General features: G+C 49.7%; 1 protein-coding gene across 1 annotated transcript in view; it reads left to right on the forward strand.

Annotated features, from left to right (window-relative positions):
* The window catches only part of LOC143280304 (uncharacterized), a 75,594-nt gene that overhangs the window by 32,784 nt on the left and 17,948 nt on the right, over positions 1-24,862 (forward strand). Inside the window, exon 4 of the mRNA XM_076584935.1 lies at positions 19,657-19,933. Coding sequence (XP_076441050.1) covers positions 19,657-19,933 — 277 coding nt within the window. The remainder of the gene's footprint in view (positions 1-19,656; positions 19,934-24,862) is intronic.

Consider the following 24,862-nt stretch of genomic DNA (forward strand, 5'->3'; position numbering starts at 1 on the left):
CCCCATTCTACCCGTACTGGGGCGCACCTATGGTGCACGCTGGGTTGCCGGGAGGACCAGGGGCCAACCCCTTGTCCGCTCCCCACCGGACCCAACCCAGCACATCTCACAGGGTGACACACACAGCCCCGACAAGTGGGATCGACTTCTTGTCGGTCAGGTCGAGCTCCTCGACCAATATTGCCACTCAGTCCACAAATCGGTCCTCTGTCAACCCACAGGTTACCTCCACGGTCACAACGGCCTCCTTGTCAGGACCGACGGCTGCTGAGGGGCCCCGCTCGGCCCGGGGGAGCCTGCAGTTCCCACCTACCCAGCCCTCGGTCCTACAGGGAGATGAGTGGGTGTTTGTCCCCTCACAGCACTCGTGGGTCCCTCTTGCATCCAGGGACGCCCTCTCTGAGAAGGTGTGGCACCCACCATCCCAAGCATGGTTGGACCTACGGTCCACACGCTCCCCACCCGCTTCAGGTGTCAAGGACATAACAGCTGCGGCCATGGTCCCTGCTCGGGATCGTCCCAGCTCATCCCGCTGGGCTGACCACAGCTCACAGGATGCCCCAGTGGGTACATCCACTTGGGATGGCACCCAGCAGGGGATGGACTGCGAACAAGAGTGAGAGCCCCTGTCTTCGGATGAGGACGAACAAGTGGATGAGCACTCTGCGCCCCCATCCCGGGGAGACAGATTGAGCCCGCGCCTCCCTAGGTACCAGCCTGAACCAAACTCGGACTTTGCTGAGCTCGAACTGACCCTCCCCAATAGGGTCACGCATGCCGAATCAGTCCCTCAGGCTACTTTGTTACCCTTGACCTTTCTTAGGCCATGTGACTCTAACTCCAGAACCACAAGGCAACTCAGAGTGCCAGAAATGGCGCAGGAATGGCTTAATGAGCCAGCCCGCACTGTCAGGGGTGCTGCTTCCATCCCTCCTCTAGGCAGGGAGTCCCTCTCTGCCCCGGGCGCTTTTTCCCCGGGCAAGTTCCTTAAAGATTCCTCCAAGGGAGGGGTATGGTCCTGGTACACACAGGACCACCCTGCCTACAGGGAAGCAGAGCCCTCCGTGCAGGACAGGATGTTGGTCTCACAGCGCACCACCTTCCCCACTTCAGCTACCCTATCCTTTAAAACGTTAGCAGAGTGGGACAAATTGGCCCGCCGCTGCCTCCTCGAGGTTTCCACGGCTTATACCTTCTTCGACGCGTTCCTCCACAGGTCCAATGAGCTGTGGGAACAGCATCTGGTTAATCTGACATGGACTTGTGCTGTCTTAACGACAAGTCTCCCACTTACCTGCATCTGTCCTCTGGAAAGCTCTCGTGTTTAGATCTGTCGGTCTGCGATCCATCGTTGGTCCTGGACTACGAGTGGAAAGTGCACGACGATCTGCACGGGAGTGACCACTTTCCTGTCGTCCTCCGCCCCACAGATGGAGAAGGTGACTCTCTGCCTGACCGCCTGTACTACGACAAAGCAGACTGGAGTTTTTTTACCACCAAGATAAGAGCGGAGCTGCAGGAAGAAACAGTATTGAAAAGCAAGGACCCTGCTGACGCTCTGACTCGGATCGTTTTAGATTGCGCCAAAGCAGCAGTCCCATCGTCTACCTCCAAGCCTCAGGTCCCTAGAACGCCCTGGTTCAACGCGGAATGTCGGGAGGCCCGCAAGTCTCGGAAGAGAGCGCAGCGACGCGTCTTTCGGAGACCGGAGTCCGATAGCGTTCAAACCCATCAACAGCTGAGGGCGAAAGCCAGGTATGTTTTTAAAAAGAGCCAGAGGAAGTCTTGGAGAGATTTCTGCTCTTCCTTAACCTCCAACACACCCAAGAAGAAAGTGTGGAGGGTTTTAAAAAGAATTAAGGGCAAAAACGCATGCCCGACCTTCCACCATCTTAAACTTTCAGACGCTCTGGTCACAGAGAAGAAAGCAGTTGCCAATTTGCTTGCCTCCACAATAGAACAGAACTCGAGATCTGCTAACAAATCTGCTCGCTTTCTTAAAACCAAAAACCTGTCAGAAAAAACACCATGTAACTTCTTTTCCGACAACACAGAGAATTACAACCTTCCTTTCACAATGAACGAACTTAAATCTGCCCTTCAGACCTGTACGGATTCCTGTCCAGGAATGGACGAAGTCCATTATAAACTCCTAAAGCACCTTCCCCAAACCTGTCTGGACACCCTGCTTAAAGTTTATAACCACATCTGGGTCACAGGCTTCTTTCCACCCTCCTGGCGGAAAGCCCTCATAATCCCGCTGCCGAAACCGGGAAAAGACCCCTCGAACCCCTCCAACTACCGCCCAATTGCACTGACCAGCTGCGTCTGCAAACTGATGGAGAAGATGGTCAACGGTAGACTGATGTGGAAACTAGAGACCGACGGCCTTCTGGCGAAGGAACAGTGCGGTTTCCGCAAGCATCGCTCTACCGTTGACCATCTGGTTCGTCTGGAAACCACGATAAGAAATGCTTTCGTCAACAAACAACATGTGGTGGCCATATTTTTTGACCTGGAGAAAGCTTACGATACCACGTGGAAATTTGGTATTCTTTCCGACTTGCACAAGCTCGGCTTCCGAGGACACCTGCCTCAGTTTATCCACAATTTTTTACAAGACAGACAATTCCAGGTGAGAGTCGGCACCACCCTGTCCGACATTCACGAGCAGGAGCTGGGTGTCCCGCAGGGGAGCATCCTGTCGCCTGCTCTGTTCAGCATCAAAATTAATGACATCGTTCAATCCGTTCAGAAAGGATCGGACAGCTCGCTGTTCGTGGATGATTTTGCTTTATATGCAACCGGCAGCACGTACGCCAGCATCCAGCGACGGCTTCAGCTCTGCGTCAACAAAATCCAGCGTTGGGCAGAGGAGAATGGCTTCACATTTTCGTCCTCCAAAACTGAATGCATCCACTTTCATAATTTTCGCCAATTCTATCAGGACCCTGAAATCCGTCTGGGAACATCCACCATCCCGGCGGTCAAGGAAGCCAGATTTCTAGGGGTCGTCTTCGATCAGAAGCTGAATTTTCTCAGTCACATTAAACAGCTGAAAATATCTTGCCTAAAAGCCCTGAACATCATCCGAGTTGTGGCACACACGAACTGGGGTGCTGATAAGAGGACTCTCTTGCACCTCTACAGAGCCCTGGTCCGGTCCAAACTGGATTATGGAAGTGTTGTATACGGCTCGGCCAGACCGTCCTACCTGAAACTGTTGGACCCTGTACACCACCAAGGGCTCCGTCTCAGCTTGGGTGCTTTCCGCACCACCCCTGTGCACAGCCTGTACGCAGAGGCGGGGGAACCGCCTCTTTCCAACCGCAGACTGAAGCTGACCCTGAACTATTATTTGAAATTGTTTTCGGAACCTACAAACCCTGCTTACGATGCTGTATTCAACAACCCTTTCGATAAGAAATTTACAGACAACCCAAACTGCATACCTCCTCTCGGACTCCGCATTCAGCCGCACTTGGAAAATGCCGATCTGGATGTCGGTGGCATCTCAGATTTCTCTAAGTTCCCTGACAGCCCCCCGTGGACCTTTACAACACCTGAGGTCCGATTCGATCTGGCCTCGTACCGTAAGGACACCACCAGTTCTCTGGCCTACAGAACCTACTTTTCGGAACTGTGCCACAAATTCCCCACCTTTCAAGGCATCTTCACTGACGGTTCCAAGTCAGAGGACGGAGTCGCCGCATCTGCGTTCTGTCCCGCCTTTCCTGACCGGCCCTCAACGGAACACATCCTGTCTGACAGCTCGGTATACACCGCGGAACTGACTGCACTGGTCCTGGGGTTAAAAATGGTTCTCTCTTCCAAACAGAAGAGATTCATGATCTTTTCCGACTCCTTATCAGCCCTGGAGGCGATCGCCTGCAGGAATATCACTCATCCCAAACTGCTGGAATTTTATGAAACTTTTACTCTCGCAACGAAGAAAGGATACGAGGTTGTGTTGGCCTGGGTTCCCGGACATGTTGGCATTCGTGGTAACGAAAGGGCGGACCTGCTGGCCAGGAACGCTGTAAAGAAAGAATTGTCCAGATCCTTGGTACCCTATACAGACATGAAGCGGAAGGTCAATACTTACGTTAAAGATCTTTGGCAAGAGAAATGGAACACCCAGATAGACAACAAGCTCTTCCAGATCCGTCCGGACCTGGGGGAGACCCTCCCTTCGGGGGTGAAGAACAGAAAGGAGGAATCTGTGCTGTGCAGACTGCGTACGGGGCACACTTTTTTTACTCATTCTTACTTGTTGAAGGGGGAGGAGGCCCCTCGATGCGTTCCCTGTGACGAGCCTCTCGCCGTGAAACACGTGCTCCTTGACTGTTGGGATCTGCATGACGTTAGACGCAGACATTACACGGCGGTTTCTTTGAAGACTTTGTTTCGTGATGTCCCTCCGTGGGCGCTGATGGACTTCTTAAAAGAAGTGAACCTTTTTAACCAGATTTGAAGGTTTTAAACTATGGAAGTTTTTTTTTAAACTTTGGAGTGGAAAGTTTGAAGTGGTGACTCATTTTAATTGGTTGTTTTTTTAGCCTTGTAGTAGTAATTGACGCGGCGATAGCCTTGAGATGGCCTTAGTGGTCGGCGAGGCTCTAAGCACCATAATTTCATTTCATCTGGTTAATCAGGACACGGGGTCTCCTTCCTCTGTCCCGCCTGGCCTCTTCACCGACCAGAGGTTAAACACTTTTGGCAGTAGTGTAGCATCTGGTCTCACGGCAGCTGCAGACTCAGCTACCAGCCTTCACTTTAATACTGTGCTAGTGCGGCGTGATGCCGTTCTCTGCCTCTCTAACATTCCTGTGGAGGAGAGGGCTGCCCTGCTGTCCATCCCAGCACAGCAGCACTCCCTCTTCGGCCAGTATGCGCCCCATTTTGTCAGCCACAAGGCAGAGACAAACAGGGAGGTGGCCTCATATTTAGCCCACACCTCCCAGGGGCGCCAGGGTTCTATGCCATTGAAGAGACCGGCCACCAGGGCCCCTCCATATACCACGCCACCTAAGTCAAAGCGGCGTGCGCAGAATCAGCGGCAGAGGAATAAACCACCTCATGTCCATCCAAGTCGACCGGCCATGCCCAAGGCCAGAAGGCAGCACCCCCAATGACTGGGCCCCGATTTCCAAGTAGGAAACTTGTCCTGGCATGCACATCAGTGGCGTGCTCTGGGACTCAACGACTGGATTGTATTGGTGCTAGAGTCGGGGTACGTGCTGCCTTGGGTGGAGGACCGCCCCCCTCTAAGATCCACTCCTCCTTCTTTTGTGCCCAGCTTGACGGAGCAGGAGAGCGTCTTAGAGAAAGAGATATTGCACCTACTCCTCATAGGGGTGATATCTCAACTCTTGGACCCAGGCCCCGGTTTTTACGGCCGGTTGTTCGTGATTCCAAAGGTCTCGGGAGGGTGGAGACCAGTCTTGGACTTGTCCCCCCTCAACAAATTCCTCCCCCAAATCAAATTCAAGATGGACACACAGGCACAGATTCGGGAGACCATTCAACAGGGCGATTGGGCTACCTCTATCGATCTGAAAGATGCTTATTTTCATATCCTCATCCATCCGGCATCCCGTCGGTACCTGAGGTTCGTGTGGAGGGACAAGGTGTTCCAGTTTTCGGCCCTCCCATTTGGTCTGTCCCTTGCCCCTTTCCTGTTTACCAAGGTGGTGCGGGAATTGGTGTCCATCGTCCGCTCAGAATCCATTCGTCTCTGTGTGTACCTGGACGACTGGCTTATCCTGGCCCAGTTGCAGGCCCTGTGCCAGAGTCATACGGCCAGACTTCTAGACCTTTGCTCCCAACTGGGCTTCCTCACGAACCAGGAGAAATGCGATCTGTCCCCAAGTCAGTCCTTCAACTTCTTAGGGATGAGATTCGACACGTGGTCCATGATAGTCTCTCCGACGCCAGATCGCTGGGACCGTCTGGCACGCCTCCTCAGCCACTTGCGCCGTTCCTCCCAAGCAACAGCGCGGACACTTTCGTCCCTCCTGGGCATGATGGAGTCCATGGCACCTCTCATTCCCCTGGGCAGGGTTCTCAAGCGCCCTCTTCAGAGGGCACTGAGGTTACGGTGGTCCCAGAGCACTCAGCCATGGGATACCCAGATATGTCTGGGTGAGTGGTTCCTTGAGGTGACATCAGAGTGGTTAATCACCCCTCTTCGGACACAGGGAGTGCCCATAGCCCCGCCTACTCTTCAGGTGGCACTCTTCACAGACGCCTCCTCCCTGAGCTGGGGAGCCCACATGGACTCATTCCATGCAGCAGGGACTAGGTCACCGGAGGAGCGCCTATGCCACATCAATGTTCTGGAACTGGAGGCAGTTCGCAGGGCTCTCCTGCACTTCATGGGGGAGGCCACTGGCAAGACCATCCGCTTGTTCACGGACAATACAATAGTCGCATGTTACGTGAACAAAGGGGGGTGAGCGCACTCGGCAGACCTCTCCCTGCGGACAGAGGCTCTCCTCCGTTGGTGCCACAGCAAGGGCATTGCACTTTCAGCGAGACACATAGCAGGAAAAGCCAACATCTTGGCAGATGCTCTCAACAGGTCCAAGAGTGTCATCCACACAGAGTGGACCCTGGACAAGGACACCCTTCAGGGGGTGTGGAAACGGTGGTTTCGGCCGATGGTGGACCTTTTTGCCACAAAGTTCAACAAGAGACTTCCCACTTATGCTTCTCCGGTCGCCGACCCAGAAGCGTGGGCAGTGGATGCTCTCTCTCTAGACTGGAGCAGTCTGATTCCCTACGCGTTACCTCCCTTTCCAATTCTGTCCAAGGTGATATGGAAAGCCAGATTGGAACGCCCGCAGCTGATCCTCATTGCGCCAAAATGGCCAGCCCAGCCCTGGTTTCTGGACCTTCAGCCCCTGACACATGTTCCACCCCTGGAACTCGAAACCAAATCTCATCTGCTGAGGCAGCCTTCTTCGGGCATTCCTCATTCCAATCCTCAACTGCTCCACCTGCACGCATGGCTGCTGTGCGGTCGGAACTGTCAGTATCACCATTGAAGTCTTCGACCCCTCGGTCGGCCTCTGTGTTGGCTGCACTGACCCAGGGTGGTGCCTCCTCTGACCTCCTCTCCATAGTCACCAAAGCAAGGAGGGAGGGAATGGAGACTCTGTATGACTTTCGCTGGAAGAAATGGTTGCGGTGGTGTACAGCTCAGGACATTCCCCCTACTAACCCTACGAGCATGCAGCTGGCCAACTTTCTGGCTCACTGTTCCTAGGTTCTCAACCTGTCTGCTAGTTCTGTGCGAGGGTACAGGTCTGCTATCTGTACCACAATCAAACAGCTAGGTGGTCCTGCCTTCGAAGCGGATTTCCTGCTCAGAGAGATGGCTAGGGGTGCCTCTCTGAAGGAAGCTAGAAACCCCAGAAGAGTGCCCCTCTGGGACTTGTTCCTGGTGCTGGATTTCATTCGAAAACAGCCCTTTGAGCCATTGGGGACTATTCCTTTCGACTTGCTCACTCTCAAGACGACTTTCCTTCTGTTGCTGGCCACAGGCCGTTGTAGAAGCGAGATTCATGGTCTTAGTGGAATGCCACAAGATCTGGCCTTCCACAGAGATGGTTCCATCACTCTTCGTTTCCTCCCGAAACCTGGAGGGGGTCAGGCTGGTGTTCTCCTGACCCACTCCCGGGAGGGTCACTACCTTGTCGTGGTCGGGAGGCTTAGTGGCCAGTGATCGAGCGAGCTATGTCGGCGGGGGCATCAGTGCTTCTTGGGGTTTGGTGCTCTGGTCCCAGGTCCCCTCTGAGATGCTTTAAGTGTCAGAAATTCGGACACGTGAGAGACCGATGTAAGGAGGAAGAGGCGTGTGGCACCTGTTCGAAGGCGGCGCACCAGGGCGATTGCGTCAGTGCAGCCCTGTGTGCGAACTGCGGAGGTGGCCACCCGTCCTCATCGAAGGACTGCCCCGCCTGGAAGAAAGAAAAACAAATCCAGAAAGTCAAGACAGAACAGAAAATTTCCTTCTTTGAGGCAAGGAAACAGGTGGAGGCCGCGTCGCCTAAGGCGTCGTATGCCTCTGTCGTCAGATCCAGGACGGTGGATGTCGCGGTCCAGACGACGTCCACAGGAACGCAGACGGACGACTTAACCGCCTCGTCGGAACCGTTGGCCTTGGGTGGAGGCGCTGTGTCCACCCCTTCCCATCCTGCGCGGCAGTCCTCAGGGGCTGCTGGGCGGGAGAGAAAAGCCTCGGGCGGAGGCACGTTGTCCGCCTCCCGCCCCACCCCACCCCCCGGCCCCCCTCGCCCCGCCTCTCGTCTGCCTGGCCCTCGGGCTGGCGGAAGTGGCCGGAAGCCCCCCGCACCTCCAAAACTCAAGGAGGGGAGGGCTGCGGCCACGGCGGGATCGGGAGGGGCCGAGGTGGTGGATATTCCGACCCGGTCGGAACCCGAAAAATTTATGTCAAAAAACAAATATTCCATCCTGGCGGACCTTGAGCCACCGCAAGTGGAGAAGCAGGGGGTAGCGATGGAATAGGCTGCTGCTTTATTTTTTTTTTAAAAACCTTTTTAATGGCAGTGATCCACTGGAATATCCGGGGATTCTATGCCAACTTCCAGGAACTCCAGCTGCTTTGTCGTGCTTTGAAACCTTCAGTGCTGGCACTGCAGGAGACTCTGCAAAGAGATGGCAAGGTTTTATCTCTCTCTGGTTTTAACTCCGTTTTTAAACCCGCTCAACCGAAGCAAGAGGGGTTGACGGGAGGTGTCGCTCTTTTTATTCGAAAGTCCCTTTTATACAGTACAGTTCTTTTAAGCACCCCTTTACAGGCGGTGGCAGTCAGAGTCACGCTCGAGAAAACCATCACTGTCTGCTCTCTCTACCTTCCCCCTTCCGTCCGTGTTCTGAGGCAGGACCTCATGAACCTGGTCGACCAGCTCCCACGTCCGTTTTTACTGTTGGGCGACTTCAACGGACACTCCCCGCTCTGGGGAAGTGAGATGACATCAGCCCGAGGTCTTCTCTTAGAAAACCTTCTCTCTGACATGGACTTGTGCTGTCTTAACGACAAGTCTCCCACTTACCTGCATCTGTCCTCTGGAAAGCTCTCGTGTTTAGATCTGTCGGTCTGCGATCCATCGTTGGTCCTGGACTACGAGTGGAAAGTGCACGACGATCTGCACGGGAGTGACCACTTTCCTGTCGTCCTCCGCCCCACAGATGGAGAAGGTGACTCTCTGCCTGACCGCCTGTACTACGACAAAGCAGACTGGAGTTTTTTTACCACCAAGATAAGAGCGGAGCTGCAGGAAGAAACAGTATTGAAAAGCAAGGACCCTGCTGACGCTCTGACTCGGATCGTTTTAGATTGCGCCAAAGCAGCAGTCCCATCGTCTACCTCCAAGCCTCAGGTCCCTAGAACGCCCTGGTTCAACGCGGAATGTCGGGAGGCCCGCAAGTCTCGGAAGAGAGCGCAGCGACGCGTCTTTCGGAGACCGGAGTCCGATAGCGTTCGAACCCATCAACAGCTGAGGGCGAAAGCCAGGTATGTTTTTAAAAAGAGCCAGAGGAAGTCTTGGAGAGATTTCTGCTCTTCCTTAACCTCCAACACACCCAAGAAGAAAGTGTGGAGGGTTTTAAAAAGAATTAAGGGCAAAAACGCATGCCCGACCTTCCACCATCTTAAACTTTCAGACGCTCTGGTCACAGAGAAGAAAGCAGTTGCCAATTTGCTTGCCTCCACAATAGAACAGAACTCGAGATCTGCTAACAAATCTGCTCGCTTTCTTAAAACCAAAAACCTGTCAGAAAAAACACCATGTAACTTCTTTTCCGACAACACAGAGAATTACAACCTTCCTTTCACAATGAACGAACTTAAATCTGCCCTTCAGACCTGTACGGATTCCTGTCCAGGAATGGACGAAGTCCATTATAAACTCCTAAAGCACCTTCCCCAAACCTGTCTGGACACCCTGCTTAAAGTTTATAACCACATCTGGGTCACAGGCTTCTTTCCACCCTCCTGGCGGAAAGCCCTCATAATCCCGCTGCCGAAACCGGGAAAAGACCCCTCGAACCCCTCCAACTACCGCCCAATTGCACTGACCAGCTGCGTCTGCAAACTGATGGAGAGGATGGTCAACGGTAGACTGATGTGGAAACTAGAGACCGACGGTCTTCTGGCGAAGGAACAGTGCGGTTTCCGCAAGCATCGCTCTACCGTTGACCATCTGGTTCGTCTGGAAACCACGATAAGAAATGCTTTCGTCAACAAACAACATGTGGTGGCCATATTTTTTGACCTGGAGAAAGCTTACGATACCACGTGGAAATTTGGTATTCTTTCCGACTTGCACAAGCTCGGCTTCCGAGGACGCCACCATCCAGCGACGGCTTCAGCTCTGCGTCAACAAAATCCAGTGTTGGGCAGAGGAGAATGGCTTCACATTTTCGTCCTCCAAAACTGAATGCATCCATTTTCATAATTTTCGCCAATTCTATCAGGACCCTGAAATCCGTCTGGGATCATCCACCATCCCGGCGGTCAAGGAAGCCAGATTTCTAGGGGTCGTCTTCGATCAGAAGCTGAATTTTCTCAGCCACATTAAACAGCTGAAAATATCTTGCCTAAAAGCCCTGAACATCATCCGAGTTGTGGCACACACGAACTGGGGTGCTGATAAGAGGACTCTCTTGCACCTCTACAGAGCCCTGGTCCGGTCCAAACTGGATTATGGAAGTGTTGTATACGGCTCGGCCAGACCGTCCTACCTGAAACTGTTGGACCCTGTACACCACCAAGGGCTCCGTCTCAGCTTAGGTGCTTTCCGCACCACCCCTGTGCACAGCCTGTACGCAGAGGCGGGGGAACCGCCTCTTTCCAACCGCAGACTGAAGCTGACCCTGAACTATTATTTGAAATTGTTTTCGGAACCTACAAACCCTGCTTACGACGCTGTATTCAACAACCCTTTCGATAAGAAATTTACAGACAACCCAAACTGCATACCTCCTCTCGGACTCCGCATTCAGCCGCACTTGGAAAATGCTGATCTGGATGTCGGTGGCATCTCGGATTTCTCTAAGTTCCCTGACAGCCCCCCGTGGACCTTTACAACACCTGAGGTCCGATTCGATCTGGCCTCGTACCGTAAGGACACCACCAGTTCTCTGGCCTACAGAACCTACTTTTCGGAACTGTGCCACAAATTCCCCACCTTTCAAGGCATCTTCACTGACGGTTCCAAGTCAGAGGACGGAGTCGCCGCATCTGCGTTCTGTCCCGCCTTTCCTGACCGGCCCTCAACGGAACACATCCTGTCTGACAGCTCGGTATACACCGCGGAACTGACCGCACTGGTCCTGGGGTTAAAAATGGTTCTCTCTTCCAAACAGAAGAGATTCATGATCTTTTCCGACTCCTTGTCAGCCCTGGAGGCGATCGCCTGCAGGAATATCACTCATCCCAAACTGCTGGAATTTTATGAAACTTTTACTCTCGCAACGAAGAAAGGATACGAGGTTGTGTTGGCCTGGGTTCCCGGACATGTTGGCATTCGTGGTAACGAAAGGGCGGACCTGCTGGCCAGGAACGCTGTAAAGAAAGAATTGTCCAGATCCTTGGTACCCTATACAGACATGAAGCGGAAGGTCAATACTTACGTTAAGGATCTTTGGCAAGAGAAGTGGAACACCCAGATGGACAACAAGCTCTTCCAGATCCGTCCGGACCTAGGGGAGACCCTCCCTTCGGGGGTGAAGAACAGAAAGGAGGAATCTGTGCTGTGCAGACTGCGTACGGGGCACACTTTTTTTACTCATTCTTACTTGTTGAAGGGGGAGGAGGCCCCTCGATGCGTTCCCTGTGACGAGCCTCTCACCGTGAAACACGTGCTCCTTGACTGTTGGGATCTGCATGACGTTAGACGCAGACATTACACGGCGGTTTCTTTGAAGACTTTGTTTCGTGATGTCCCTCCGTGGGCGCTGATGGACTTCTTAAAAGAAGTGAACCTTTTTAACCAGATTTGAAGGTTTTAAACTATGGAAGTTTTTTTTTTAACTTTGGAGTGGAAAGTTTGAAGTGGTGACTCGTTTTAATTGGTTGTTTTTTTTTTTAGCCTTGTAGTAGTAATTGACGCGGCGATAGCCTTGAGATGGCCTTAGTGGTCGGCGAGGCTCTAAGCACCATAATTTCATTTCATTTCATTTCAAACTATTAGCCGAGTCTGTAGACGCTAAAAAAATGTGAAGAAAGGAACAAATTGCAACAGAAATTATTTTGGGTGGAATAAGTCAGAACACGGTTCCTCTCTAACATATCAAAAAAGTAGAACGATAGGAATGTCCCTCGGGTACTTAAACTCATTTTGTGACGTCATCACATACCCGGTTTCAACCTTGTTTTTCCGAATCACCCGAATATAGTCATGTAGCATCTCGTTGGAAAGCTCTCGACATGCAGTAAACGAATTTTACAATGGAATCACAACCAGAAGCATAATCCGGTGAAAATTTCTTTTTAAAAAGAAAGAAAAGAAAATACTGCCTGTGACATATTTTACCTGTCAGTCCAACGGAATGCACATCAACTTGCAAGCATGCACTTTTGATCAGAGGCTTACCTTGAGTATCTCCTGACACAGACGCACTGCAGAATGAGATATCACCATTAAGTCAAGCACTGTCCAGGCTGTCATGAATGTCAAACTAACTGGGTATATCTGCCAGGTCCATGTCATCCATTTCCTCCAGTGTTGGTGAATTGGAGCATCCCAGGCCTTTGCAATGACCACATGCCACAGAGCACCCCAGACCATGCTTCCGACATGTGCAACGTTTAGAACTGCAATCTGTCTTGCAATTGCATCTGATCACTTTGAGGAGGTCTTCTGGAGCAGGTGGAAGGTCTGTTTGTCGTGGTTCCAGCTGTCCGGAAGATAGATGCCATCCCCAGAACTCTGGTGCCAAGTCAGCTGCAGGGTTGATCCATTCCTGAAAATTGAATTTTACTATTAGCTTTGCAACTGTTTCTTCACAATTATAATGGACTTAAGAAATGTCAGTTAATACTTTGTATTATGTATTTTAACTGTCAAGCGTTTGTTCAGAATAGTATTCATTGTTTGCACTTCTGTATTCTCCCCACTATACCCTGTGATATTCATTTTTCGCACATCTATATTCTCTCCACTACACACACACACACACACACACACACACACACACACACAAACTCACACAAACACACACACTCACACAAACACACACACACACACACACACACACACACACACACACACACACACAGAGCTGTATATAAATTACCTGAACCTGGAGGTATACACGCAGGCTGTGGTATTTGGCTGCTGCACTCGTAGGAGGTAGGGTCTGGATCTGAACTGTGGTTACACATGTGGACACCTTCTCATGGAAACGCTGGTAGCGAAGGGTGTCAAGGCTGTCTTCCTTGTGACCATTATAGAGACAAATCAAAGCTTTCTCCCCAGCTGTGATGATGTCATTTTGATGTTTTCCTGCCATGCAGAAGATATGTGCCTGCGTTTTAAAGTTGGGGTCAGACAGCTTTTTCAGTGGAACTCCTTTTCCAATCCGAAAAAGTCCAGAAGTTGTGTCACAGCCATTAAGTGCATGGACAAAAGGCAGTAAATAGCAAACCTCAGGCCCCAAAACTCGTGCCACACTCTGGATGTTCCATGCTGTTTTTTTCACAGCAGTGTGCTTGTCGGACCGGAAGAAAATTGGGTTTGTGTCCTGAGCTACATGATAGAGGAGAAGCACCAGAAGGTCTGTATCTTCTCCGACAACAATAGTCTTGTGGTCAGCTGCACATTGCAAGGCAGTTCTTATGATCAGAGTATCGGCATCCCCCTTGGCATGCAGGACACGGACACCGTGAGAGGTCAGGGTTTCAGACAAGAAGTTGATGAATGTCTGTTTGTTGTTTCGATTTGAAAGAAATACTTCTTTCCTTGACGTTAATAGCATGTCTGCTGTGAACTGCACAGTTGGACCTGTGATGCCAGCAGAGCGTCTGAGGTGGGCTGCATCTTTGGTTGAGGGTCCTGATCCGTAGCCATCAAACACTACAGTCGCTTTCTTGTAGCGATTACTGATGTATGTCGTGTAGGTGCTAGCTATGGTGATGAAAGAATCCCCCTTTCTCCATGGGATTTTGTGCAGGAGGGAACCACCATCCAGTACGAACACCTCTTCGCTCTCTTCATCGTCTTGCTCCTGGATCTTTCCTTTGATTATTGTAGCAATGGCATCAGCCAAAGTTGCTTTGTTGGACTGTCTTAAAAGTCCCAACTGGTCGAAGAGAGAAGGAGGAGGTGTGCTGAGTTCAAACTGAAAGACTGAAGGAAGGTCAAAATCTTCAGCACGTTCAGAAGCAGCTGTGACGAGTCTCTGGAACAGTAACTGAGGATCCACTTGAATGTTCTCCCCATCTACTTTGGCGCACGTTTTGACATCCATGGTGACAGCTTGTTGCTTTTTAGAAAATTTGAATTCTTTTACGGATTTTCCCTGCATGGAGTCAAGGATAGCCTTGCCGACTGTTTCGGCACTGTCAACATTCACAGAGGCATCTGCTGTTACTCCAGTGCTGATGTTTCTCAGAGACGCGTCACCCGCAAAGGGGCTACGGTTGATCAGGAAATTCAAAATGGACTGCATGTCCTGATCATCCCGAGCCTTCCTGTTTTCTCCGGCCTCTACATGTTGATCACTGGTGCAGTATTCGAGTCCTGTCACCTCCTGCAATGCGTTGTTCATGTCAGCACATGCTGGCATTGATAGAAGCCACTGGGTGCGCTGAGAATCTGCCATTCCTCTTCCTCGGGTCAGGCCTCCTGCAGATTTGACACTCCTCATGAGCACTTGCTCAATTACCAAGTCTGTACTCAGTCCAGCCCAGTATCTGTCACTCCTGCGAAGAACGTGATGACCTCGCATGAACGCTTCATAAATGGTGGGGTGGCGATCCTTGAGCTTCTGCATGTTCTGAAGATAGATGTGAAGAGACTTGGTGTACTGGTAGTGGCCTGTTGCGGCTAAAAATGGGAGCATCTTTTGCAAAGATTGGAGATGAAGCATCCAGTTGCCTGTCCTTTCTGCTTTCAAAAACTGTCGCAGTATGTCTACCATGGCCATGTACTGCAACCACAGCTGGGATGTACGACTTTTCATCCGAGATTTTGTCATGGTCAGTTGATGTTCCACCACCTTCAGGTCTTCATGTGTCTTGTCATCCAACTGATCTCCAGCAATTTGCTTGTTTAGGATCTTGTCAAAAACAAGCAGGACAGCATGCAAGTTTCGATGTTCTGTTATACTCTCAGCAGTTTTTGGTTCATTTGAAGAGGCAGGGTCTTCAATCTCTTGTTGATGTTGATGTAGAACATCAGGCATTTCATCAGATGTCAAAGTTGCAGAGGAAGATGATAGTCCTTCAGGTTCTGATCCATTATCTTTGTCTTCAGAATCTGTGAGATCGTGTGTGGTCAGGGGTGTGTTGAAGGCAATGGAAACGATGAGAGCATTGAGGACAGCGTCTACTAGGAAATGTCCCCTAACAGCTCTTGATACAGACTTTCCACTCAGCATATGGATGACTGAATTGCGAGCAAAGACCACTTCCAGCACCTGTTCAAGACCAGATCCAGACATGAGTCTTCCCATACAACCAAGGAAACTCATTTCACAGTGAAATCCTCCAAGGCGAAGAACAATGGACCCCAGGGCACTGTCAGCTGGCTCATTGTCAACAATCATTGTGGATTTCCACCAGAGTGGTTGATCAAAAGTTAGAACTGGTATGCAGCCATACTTGCTAGCCAAGGATGAGACGAAAAGAAGAGTTGAGTAGATGCAGCTCATATTTGTTGGATCCATGTCTATCATGGGCAAAAACGTGAACATGCTCTGCCCAGGATAGGTACCATTACAGATGGCCTGCATCATACCTGACCAGCCTGGACGTGGGGATCTTAAAGGCCAGGACACTTTCCACAGCAGATCTAGTTTTCTGGTCTGATCTTCAACTGCAAACTCTTGCAGAATGTCATAGGTAAGGGATATATCCATTGCAGAGGCATTGTAGAAGTGAACTGGCACTGTTCCGAGAGCTGAAATTTTCTGTGGAGTTAATTTGGTATCTCGATGAATCGTTTTCCGTTCTTTAGTGCCAGGGGTCGCTGCGCTGATGATGCCCATACCATGGAACGTTCCAGATCCATCCAAAGTCCGTATCTGATGATCCACATTGTCAGCAGTAAACTGGATCCAGCTGGTTTGGGGATCGACACCTACCAGGTCTGTACCTTGTTCTTCTGCGGCACACATTTCGAACAGTTTGACTTCATTATAGGATACAGAAAAACCAAGTCTGTGGAGCTGTTCAACAACATGTCTGGAGCCAGTCAGATGGTGAATGGACACACCAAGTCCGAGCTGAAGTGGTAAAATAAGCACATTTGGGCGTGCTGCTTGCATTAAAGCTTGACCAAGGGCAGCAATTTTCAATTCTGGATTCTTCTTTCCCTTCAGTAGTGTTCTTAGAAAAACGACCACTGAAGTTGGTAACTGTTCCATGTTCTTTGAAATGTCTGATACTTCTGCTGTTGTAGGATATTCCTCCCTTGAGGCGTCAACTTCTTTTATGTCTGACAAAAGAAGTTTTGCTGCTGTTTTGATTATCCTCAGTTTTTCTTTTTCTGTGTCTGTTTCTGTGTTTGATTTTGCGAACTGGTTCAGAATTTTTTCAGCAGTTGAACGGAATGTGACCACGTTATGTTTTCCTCTGATGGAGGTGATCATGATCTCGTCTCCAAAATGGCTTTCTAATTTCTGTCGCATGTGTTTTTCCGTGTATGAAGAAGTATCTGAATCAAGGTATTCTTCCATTTTCTTGCAAAGATCTGTGAGGGTGATCTGTTCATCGTCAAACTCTTTGAAATATTCTATTACTTGTCTGAACGCTTCTGCACGTCTTGCATCTGCTGGTCTGCCTTTGACAGCACATGCTGCCTCTGTCGAAGAACAATATGCTTGGGGGATGTTTTTGCCTGTCCTGAAGTTGACACTGCACTGCTGATGGTACAAGGCATCTGCAGCATGGAGATCATTAACAGCTTTGATTCTACCCAAAATTTTCTCAGCCCATTTGTCATCTGGACCCCGTTGCAAACAGTGCTCTTCTATTTGCGACTGGAAATTGAAGCTTCGGATTTGATATACAGAATCTCCTTTTTTCTGGCTGCTTTTAGCTGGACATCCACAGAAAAGACAGTCAGTAGAGATATCAAATTTGGTCTTCTTTGATCTAAGAGATGGCTGATCTTGTGTATTGCTGTCTTCCAACTGCCTTTTCAAATCTCTTTTGATAATATTGACGTTGCAGTAATTTTGACGACATGATTTGTGCACACTCTGTCCGATGTAAAAACGTTTATTGTCACATCTTGCACGACCTGCTTTTTGCAAACCAGTGACGCCTTTTTCGGTCTGTTTCACTACTTCTTCACCTGAGTTTAATGAAATTCCACAAAGCACGCATGCTTCCTCAATCACATCTGAAAAAAAACAAAAAAACAAACAAAAAACGCTATTTAGTGAAAACGTAAAACCGGAAGCTTATACTGTCATAGAACTATCTGACTATTTAATTTGTGATTTCAGCTGAATCTTACCATGTGGGTCAACTGCTGATTCCGGCAACTGAAACGTGAAAAACTTACAGTGAACTATGCCCCCCTCCTCCTCTTACCCCATCCACCATCTTCCCCCCCCCCCCACACACACACACATACACACATGATATATATATATATATATATATATATATATATACACACACACACATACACATGAACAGCCATATATATATATATATATATATATATATATATATATATATATATATATACAGCCACACACAGACATACATACACTGGCACACATACACATATGCACATGCGGCAAAACACACACACACACACACCACACACACACACACACAGCAACACTGACACAGCAACACACACACACACACACATGGCACACACACACACACACACACACACACACACACACACACACACACACTGGCACACACTGACACTGGCACACACGCATACGGCACACACACAGCAACACACACACACACACACACACACACACACACAAATGTGCGCGCGCATGCGCACGCCTCCTCCACCCTGCACGCACATACCCCCCACCCCCACCCCCACACACACAAACCCACACACAGCAACTTTTGACAATAAGCGGCGACCATATATGTCAGTGCCAGACACAAGTTCCCATCGAATTTTCTCTTATTATCCATCAGACTTGAAACACGATTAAATATATAAGAAACACTGAAGTACCAACGACTTCCATTATGTGTATAATTTGCAAGAACAATATAGTATTACTCACCTAGATCACTTTCGCCAGTGCCGAACACATTTGCCGCCATCGTTTCAGACTCCGGGGTTGCGAGGTCAGGCCTGCCAAATATGGGGGATGACGCACCGCGCGTGATGGAATGTTTGTACGGTACGCCGACAGGATCAGAGCGCGGAATAGAGCTTTTGTTTATCACTTTAACTGCAGTTTTTTATATCTCAGGACGCTTACTTTTTTCTACTTTTTGGATATGTTGTTTGTTGTTATTTTATCAAGCGACAGAACTGGTTTTGAATACTGTTGCAATTAATTCTTTGAAAAAATCAGTCTCAGCTTACACTATATGGAAGTTTTTTTTTTAACTTTGGAGTGGAAAGTTTGAAGTGGTGACTCGTTTTAATTGGTTGTTTTTTTTTAGCCTTGTAGTAGTAATTGACGCGGCGATAGCCTTGAGATGGCCTTAGTGGTCGGCGAGGCTCTAAGCACCATAATTTAATTTAATTTAATTTAACTTCATGCTTGATTTATGCAAACAGATGTTCACAAAAAATGAAGATGAAAGGAAAAAAAATGTTTTTCACCGAAATCGATGCCACCTCATTGCTTCACATTTCTTCATCCATGACAACATGACTGCATTCAAAATTATTGCCAGCATCTCTCATTTTCACATTTTCTCCCATTTCCCCAGAGAGCATACAAATTCAAAATAAGCATTTACACTACAAGTGAAAATACTGCATTAGTTCACACACACACACACACAATGAAAGCAGATTTGTACTGATGTGTTTTGAGGCCAGATTTGAACAGAGATTTTGTTGTAGCATGACAGATATGATTGAAGTTGTGGTTCCAGTAATGATGATGGATATTGTGTTGTGCTGTGTCTTCACAGTATGATACAGTCGGTTAGACTGTGACCATCAGCAGAAGAGACAACTGTCTTGACTATGTGGGTTAGAGTTACATTATAGCGGAGAATATCTTGCCCAAGTTACATCCCCACTTTCTTGGCCAAGAGGGTTTTTGGACAGCTGGTGGTGGGATGGTCCCCAAAGGCCAGCTAACCTCCAAGGCAGCTGCATAACGATACAGTGCAATTTCACCATCAGGATTGAGAGTCATGGTCCTTCACAAATCCGAAGCTGTAAATGAATTCCCATTTCAATGGATGAACCATTGGTCACACAGCTCTCATGTTGCTGTTGTGTGCAGTATTATGAGGGCAGCAGCAACACAGAGGAGCAACAGGGAGCACAACGAACAGCAGCGGAGCCAGAGAACGTGATGCGACTGCAGGAGAGGTCGGTGGGGGTTGTCAGACTGGACCCCCGGCCGGTGCGGCTGGAGCCGTTCAGCCATCAGGTGGCGGGGCAGTCATCGCTGCTGATGCTGGATCCTGGGACAGTGTGCAAGCCGATGATCCCTCGTGAGCACAAGCTGTACCGCTCCCTGCCTGACCCCCTGCGACCATTCATCCCCTGCTTCCATGGTCAGTGACACTCAGCCGGCCACACACACACACACACACACACACACACACACACAAACACAAACACACACTCACACTCGCACACACCCACACACCCACACACACACACACACACACACACACACACACACACACCAACCCCCTGTGCGCTTTTACCCCCAACTTCCAACATTACTGACACTCAGCCAAACACATGGACATGGACACATACACACACAACCACACACACATGGACATACACACAAACACAACCACACACACACACACAAACACACACACACACCATTATCATCATCATCATTCTGATCACCACCATCATCATCAAATCCCTGCTCTGATCTCTGTCTAGTCAGGCCTACTTCTTTCCAGTATAACCCTTTCTTCGTCTTCCTCATTCCATCCTTAGTTTCTCTGCCTTCTGTCTGTTCATAAGTTTTGTTTTTCAACGCATCCCTACATGGAAATTGTGAGTGAAAGCACTTTGATTTGTCTCCACACAAGATCCAGTGCTATTAAAATACATTTTTGTTGTTGTTGTTTTATTTTATTATTGTTGGCTGGGTTGTATTTAAGCAACAGTGGATGAAAGGATAAATCCCTGATCATTGCCTGACACTTTATTTTCAGATTTAATCAATTAAAAATTTATTTTATTTTATTTTTCTGTTTAAACCATTTGCTGCAAAAGTTACAGGTTTTGGTTACTTACAGAGGAATCAGTTTACGTTTTAAATGTTTACAGATTACATGTACAATCACACAATTTGAAAACGGTTAGAAAATGAAAGACAAGAGAGGCAAGCAAGGCCTTCAAGACTCACTTGTGACATGCACTTACTACAACAATTGAATCAAAACATACAAAAAATCAATTGCAAAACAAAAGTCATGTGCACCTCCCAACATAGAAATGTAGACCACACAAAGTTGTGTTGGATTTCACATTGTTTATTTTATTTTATTTTATTTTTTTCACTTTTTTTTTCAGAATTAGAGTCTTAAAGGAAAAAAAAAATTTCTAACTCACTTGCTTTTGTTTAAATGAAAGAGGAAATGCACCTAAGTGTGACCAACATACAGACACACACAGACACACACAAGATAGGTAATAATACATGTATAAATATATAAGATGTAACTGAACTTTTTGTTAAACTATTACGTAATGCATTATAAGCTTAATCATAGAGAACCTCCCGAAACCTGGAGGGGGTCAGGCTGGTGTTCTCCTGACCCACTCCCGGGAGGGTCACTACCTTGTCGTGGTCGGGAGGCTTAGTGGCCAGTGATCGAGCGAGCTATGTCGGCGGGGGCATCAGTGCTTCTTGGGGTTTGGTGCTCTGGTCCCAGGTCTTAATTGACAGCCTACATAGCCATCGTAGCTGTTAGGGCTGAATAAGTGGTGGTTTTGTACTGATGCCCCTGATAGGGCTTCCCATGCCGAACAGGTCGTGAGTGAGGCCCAAACTAAACGTGACCCACTGTCCCTTTCGCTATTCTTTGTTCTTCTTTTTACCGCCTCTTTTCTGTCCTCAGCTCCCCATCAAGCCTTCTTTTCCACATTCTTTTTTTCTCTGCGGCCTTCTTTAGGCCCGCCGTGTTTGCCGTGCGGCGCGACCTGTGATGGAGGGGAATGAGATCCTGGGGATTGAGAGAGCACGCTGCTCTCAACACATCCCTTTGGCTCGGACCTCTCCTAAGACAGGCGGCACACATTGGCCCGTGTGTGTCAATCGGCTACCCCTTCGTGGGGCTGGGTCAAGACTGGCAGTTTAGTGGCTGACGAAGGTAACCCCCGTAGTGCTCGGCTCTCTGTCCCCGGGAGCTGGGCATGATCGGGGGGGAGCACGTTGGAGCTGGGCTGCTGGTTGTATATCCCTCCCGAAACCTGGAAGGGGTCAAGCTGGTGTTCCCTTGACCCTGGCCCCTAAGTTGGACCCCATGGTGGGTGGGTAAGGGAGGGATGAATTCACATTTTTCTTTCAACATGAATCCTAAACAAATACACCCCCCCAAACTCGGAAAAAGACGACGACAGGGAACGGACGACTCAGACTCTGAGTCGGAGGTCGTTGAGACCTCTGGTTTTTGGCCATCGTGGCTAGTGATGGAGGGCGCTGATGACGACAAGCCCTTGTCGGCTCTCAGCCCCTTCGCTGTCCAGAAGGGCTTTCAGTGTCTGGCAGGATCGCTCAGATCCATCAAGAGGCTGAGGAGCGGAGCGTTTTTAGTACAGACAGAATCCAAAAGACAGACACAGCTCCTTCTCAAGGCGACCACTTTCGTGGATAGGGCAGTGAAGATTTCCCCTCACAAAGGTCTCAACTGCTCAAAGGGAGTCATCAGATGCCCGGAGTTGAAAGGTGTGTCTGAGGCCGAGATCAAGAGCGAACTGTCCTCTCAGGGAGTGACCGATGTGTACAGGGTGACGGTGAGGAAGGGGTCGGACAGAGTCCCGACCAACACTTTCTTCCTCACCTTCTGCTGCCCGGATGTCCCCAAGGACATTCGGGTCGGATACCTGCTAGTTAATGTCAGCCTGTACGTACCGTCCCCTCTGAGATGCTTTAAGTGTCAGAAATTCGGACACGTGAGAGACCGATGTAAGGAGGAAGAGGCGTGTGGCACCTGTTCGAAGGCGGCGCACCAGGGCGATTGCGTCAGTGCAGCCCTGTGTGCGAACTGCGGAGGTGGCCACCCGTCCTCATTGAAGGACTGCCCCGCCTGGAAGAAAGAAAAACAAATCCAGAAAGTCAAGACAGAACAGAAAATTTCCTTCTTTGAGGCAAGGAAACAGGTGGAGGCCGCGTCGCCTAAGGCGTCGTATGCCTCTGTCGTCAGATCCAGGACGGTGGACGTCGCGGTCCAGACGACGTCCACAGGAACGCAGACGGACGACTTAACCGCCTCGTCGGAACCGTTGGCCTTGGGTGGAGGCGCTGTGTCCACCCCTTCCCATCCTGCGCGGCAGTCCTCAGGGGCTGCTGGGCGGGAGAGAAAAGCCTCGGGCGGAGGCACGTTGTCCGCCTCCCGCCCCACCCCACCCCCCGGCCCCCCTCGCCCCGCCTCTCGTCTGCCTGGCCCTCGGGCTGGCGGAAGTGGCCGGAAGCCCCCCTTACCTCCAAAACTCGAGGAGGGGAGGGTTGCGGCCACGGCGGGATCGGGAGGGGCCGAGGTGGTGGTTATTCTGACCCGGTCGGAATCCGAAAAATTCATGTCCAAAAACAAATACTCCATCCTGGCGGACCTTGAGCCACCGCAAGTGGAGGAGCAGGGGGTAGCGATGGAATAGGCTGCTTTATTATTATTTTTTTTTTTTTTAAAAAACCTTTTTAATGGCAGTGATCCACTGGAATATCCGGGGATTCTATGCCAACTTCCAGGAACTCCAGCTGCTTTGTCGTGCTTTGAAACCTTCAGTGCTGGCACTGCAGGAGACTCTGCAAAGAGATGGCAAGGTTTTATCTCTCTCTGGTTTTAACTCCGTTTTTAAACCCGCTCAACCGAAGCAAGAGGGGTTGACGGGAGGTGTCGCTCTTTTTATTCGAAAGTCCCTTTTATACAGTACAGTTCTTTTAAGCACCCCTTTACAGGCGGTGGCAGTCAGAGTCACGCTCGAGAAAACCATCACTGTCTGCTCTCTCTACCTTCCCCCTTCCGTCCTGTGTTCTGAGGCAGGACCTCATGAACCTGGTCGACCAGCTCCCACGTCCGTTTTTACTGTTGGGCGACTTCAACGGACACTCCCCGCTCTGGGGAAGTGAGATGACATCAGCCCGAGGTCTTCTCTTAGAAAACCTTCTCTCTGACATGGACTTGTGCTGTCTTAACGACAAGTCTCCCACTTACCTGCATCTGTCCTCTGGAAAGCTCTCGTGTTTAGATCTGTCGGTCTGCGATCCATCGTTGGTCCTGGACTACGAGTGGAAAGTGCACGACGATCTGCACGGGAGTGACCACTTTCCTGTCGTCCTCCGCCCCACAGATGGAGAAGGTGACTCTCTGCCTGACCGCCTGTACTACGACAAAGCAGACTGGAGTTTTTTTACCACCAAGATAAGAGCGGAGCTGCAGGAAGAAACAATATTGAAAAGCAAGGACCCTGCTGACGCTCTGACTCGGATCGTTTTAGATTGCGCCAAAGCAGCAGTCCCATCGTCTACCTCCAAGCCTCAGGTCCCTAGAACGCCCTGGTTCAACGCGGAATGTCGGGAGGCCCGCAAGTCTCGGAAGAGAGCGCAGCGACGCGTCTTTCGGAGACCGGAGTCCGATAGCGTTCGAACCCATCAACAGCTGAGGGCGAAAGCCAGGTATGTTTTTAAAAAGAGCCAGAGGAAGTCTTGGAGAGATTTCTGCTCTTCCTTAACCTCCAACACACCCAAGAAGAAAGTGTGGAGGGTTTTAAAAAGAATTAAGGGCAAAAACGCATGCCCGACCTTCCACCATCTTAAACTTTCAGACGCTCTGGTCACAGAGAAGAAAGCAGTTGCCAATTTGCTTGCCTCCACAATAGAACAGAACTCGAGATCTGCTAACAAATCTGCTCGCTTTCTTAAAACCAAAAACCTGTCGGAAAAAACACCATGTAACTTCTTTTCCGACAACACAGAGAATTACAACCTTCCTTTCACAATGAACGAACTTAAATCTGCCCTTCAGACCTGTACGGATTCCTGTCCAGGAATGGACGAAGTCCATTATAAACTCCTAAAGCACCTTCCCCAAACCTGTCTGGACACCCTGCTTAAAGTTTATAACCACATCTGGGTCACAGGCTTCTTTCCACCCTCCTGGCGGAAAGCCCTCATAATCCCGCTGCCGAAACCGGGAAAAGACCCCTCGAACCCCTCCAACTACCGCCCAATTGCACTGACCAGCTGCGTCTGCAAACTGATGGAAGATGGTCAACGGTAGACTGATGTGGAAACT

The sequence above is a fragment of the Babylonia areolata genome, chromosome 3, assembly GCF_041734735.1.
Source record: "Babylonia areolata isolate BAREFJ2019XMU chromosome 3, ASM4173473v1, whole genome shotgun sequence".
NCBI classification, from domain to species: Eukaryota; Metazoa; Mollusca; class Gastropoda; order Neogastropoda; family Buccinidae; genus Babylonia; species Babylonia areolata.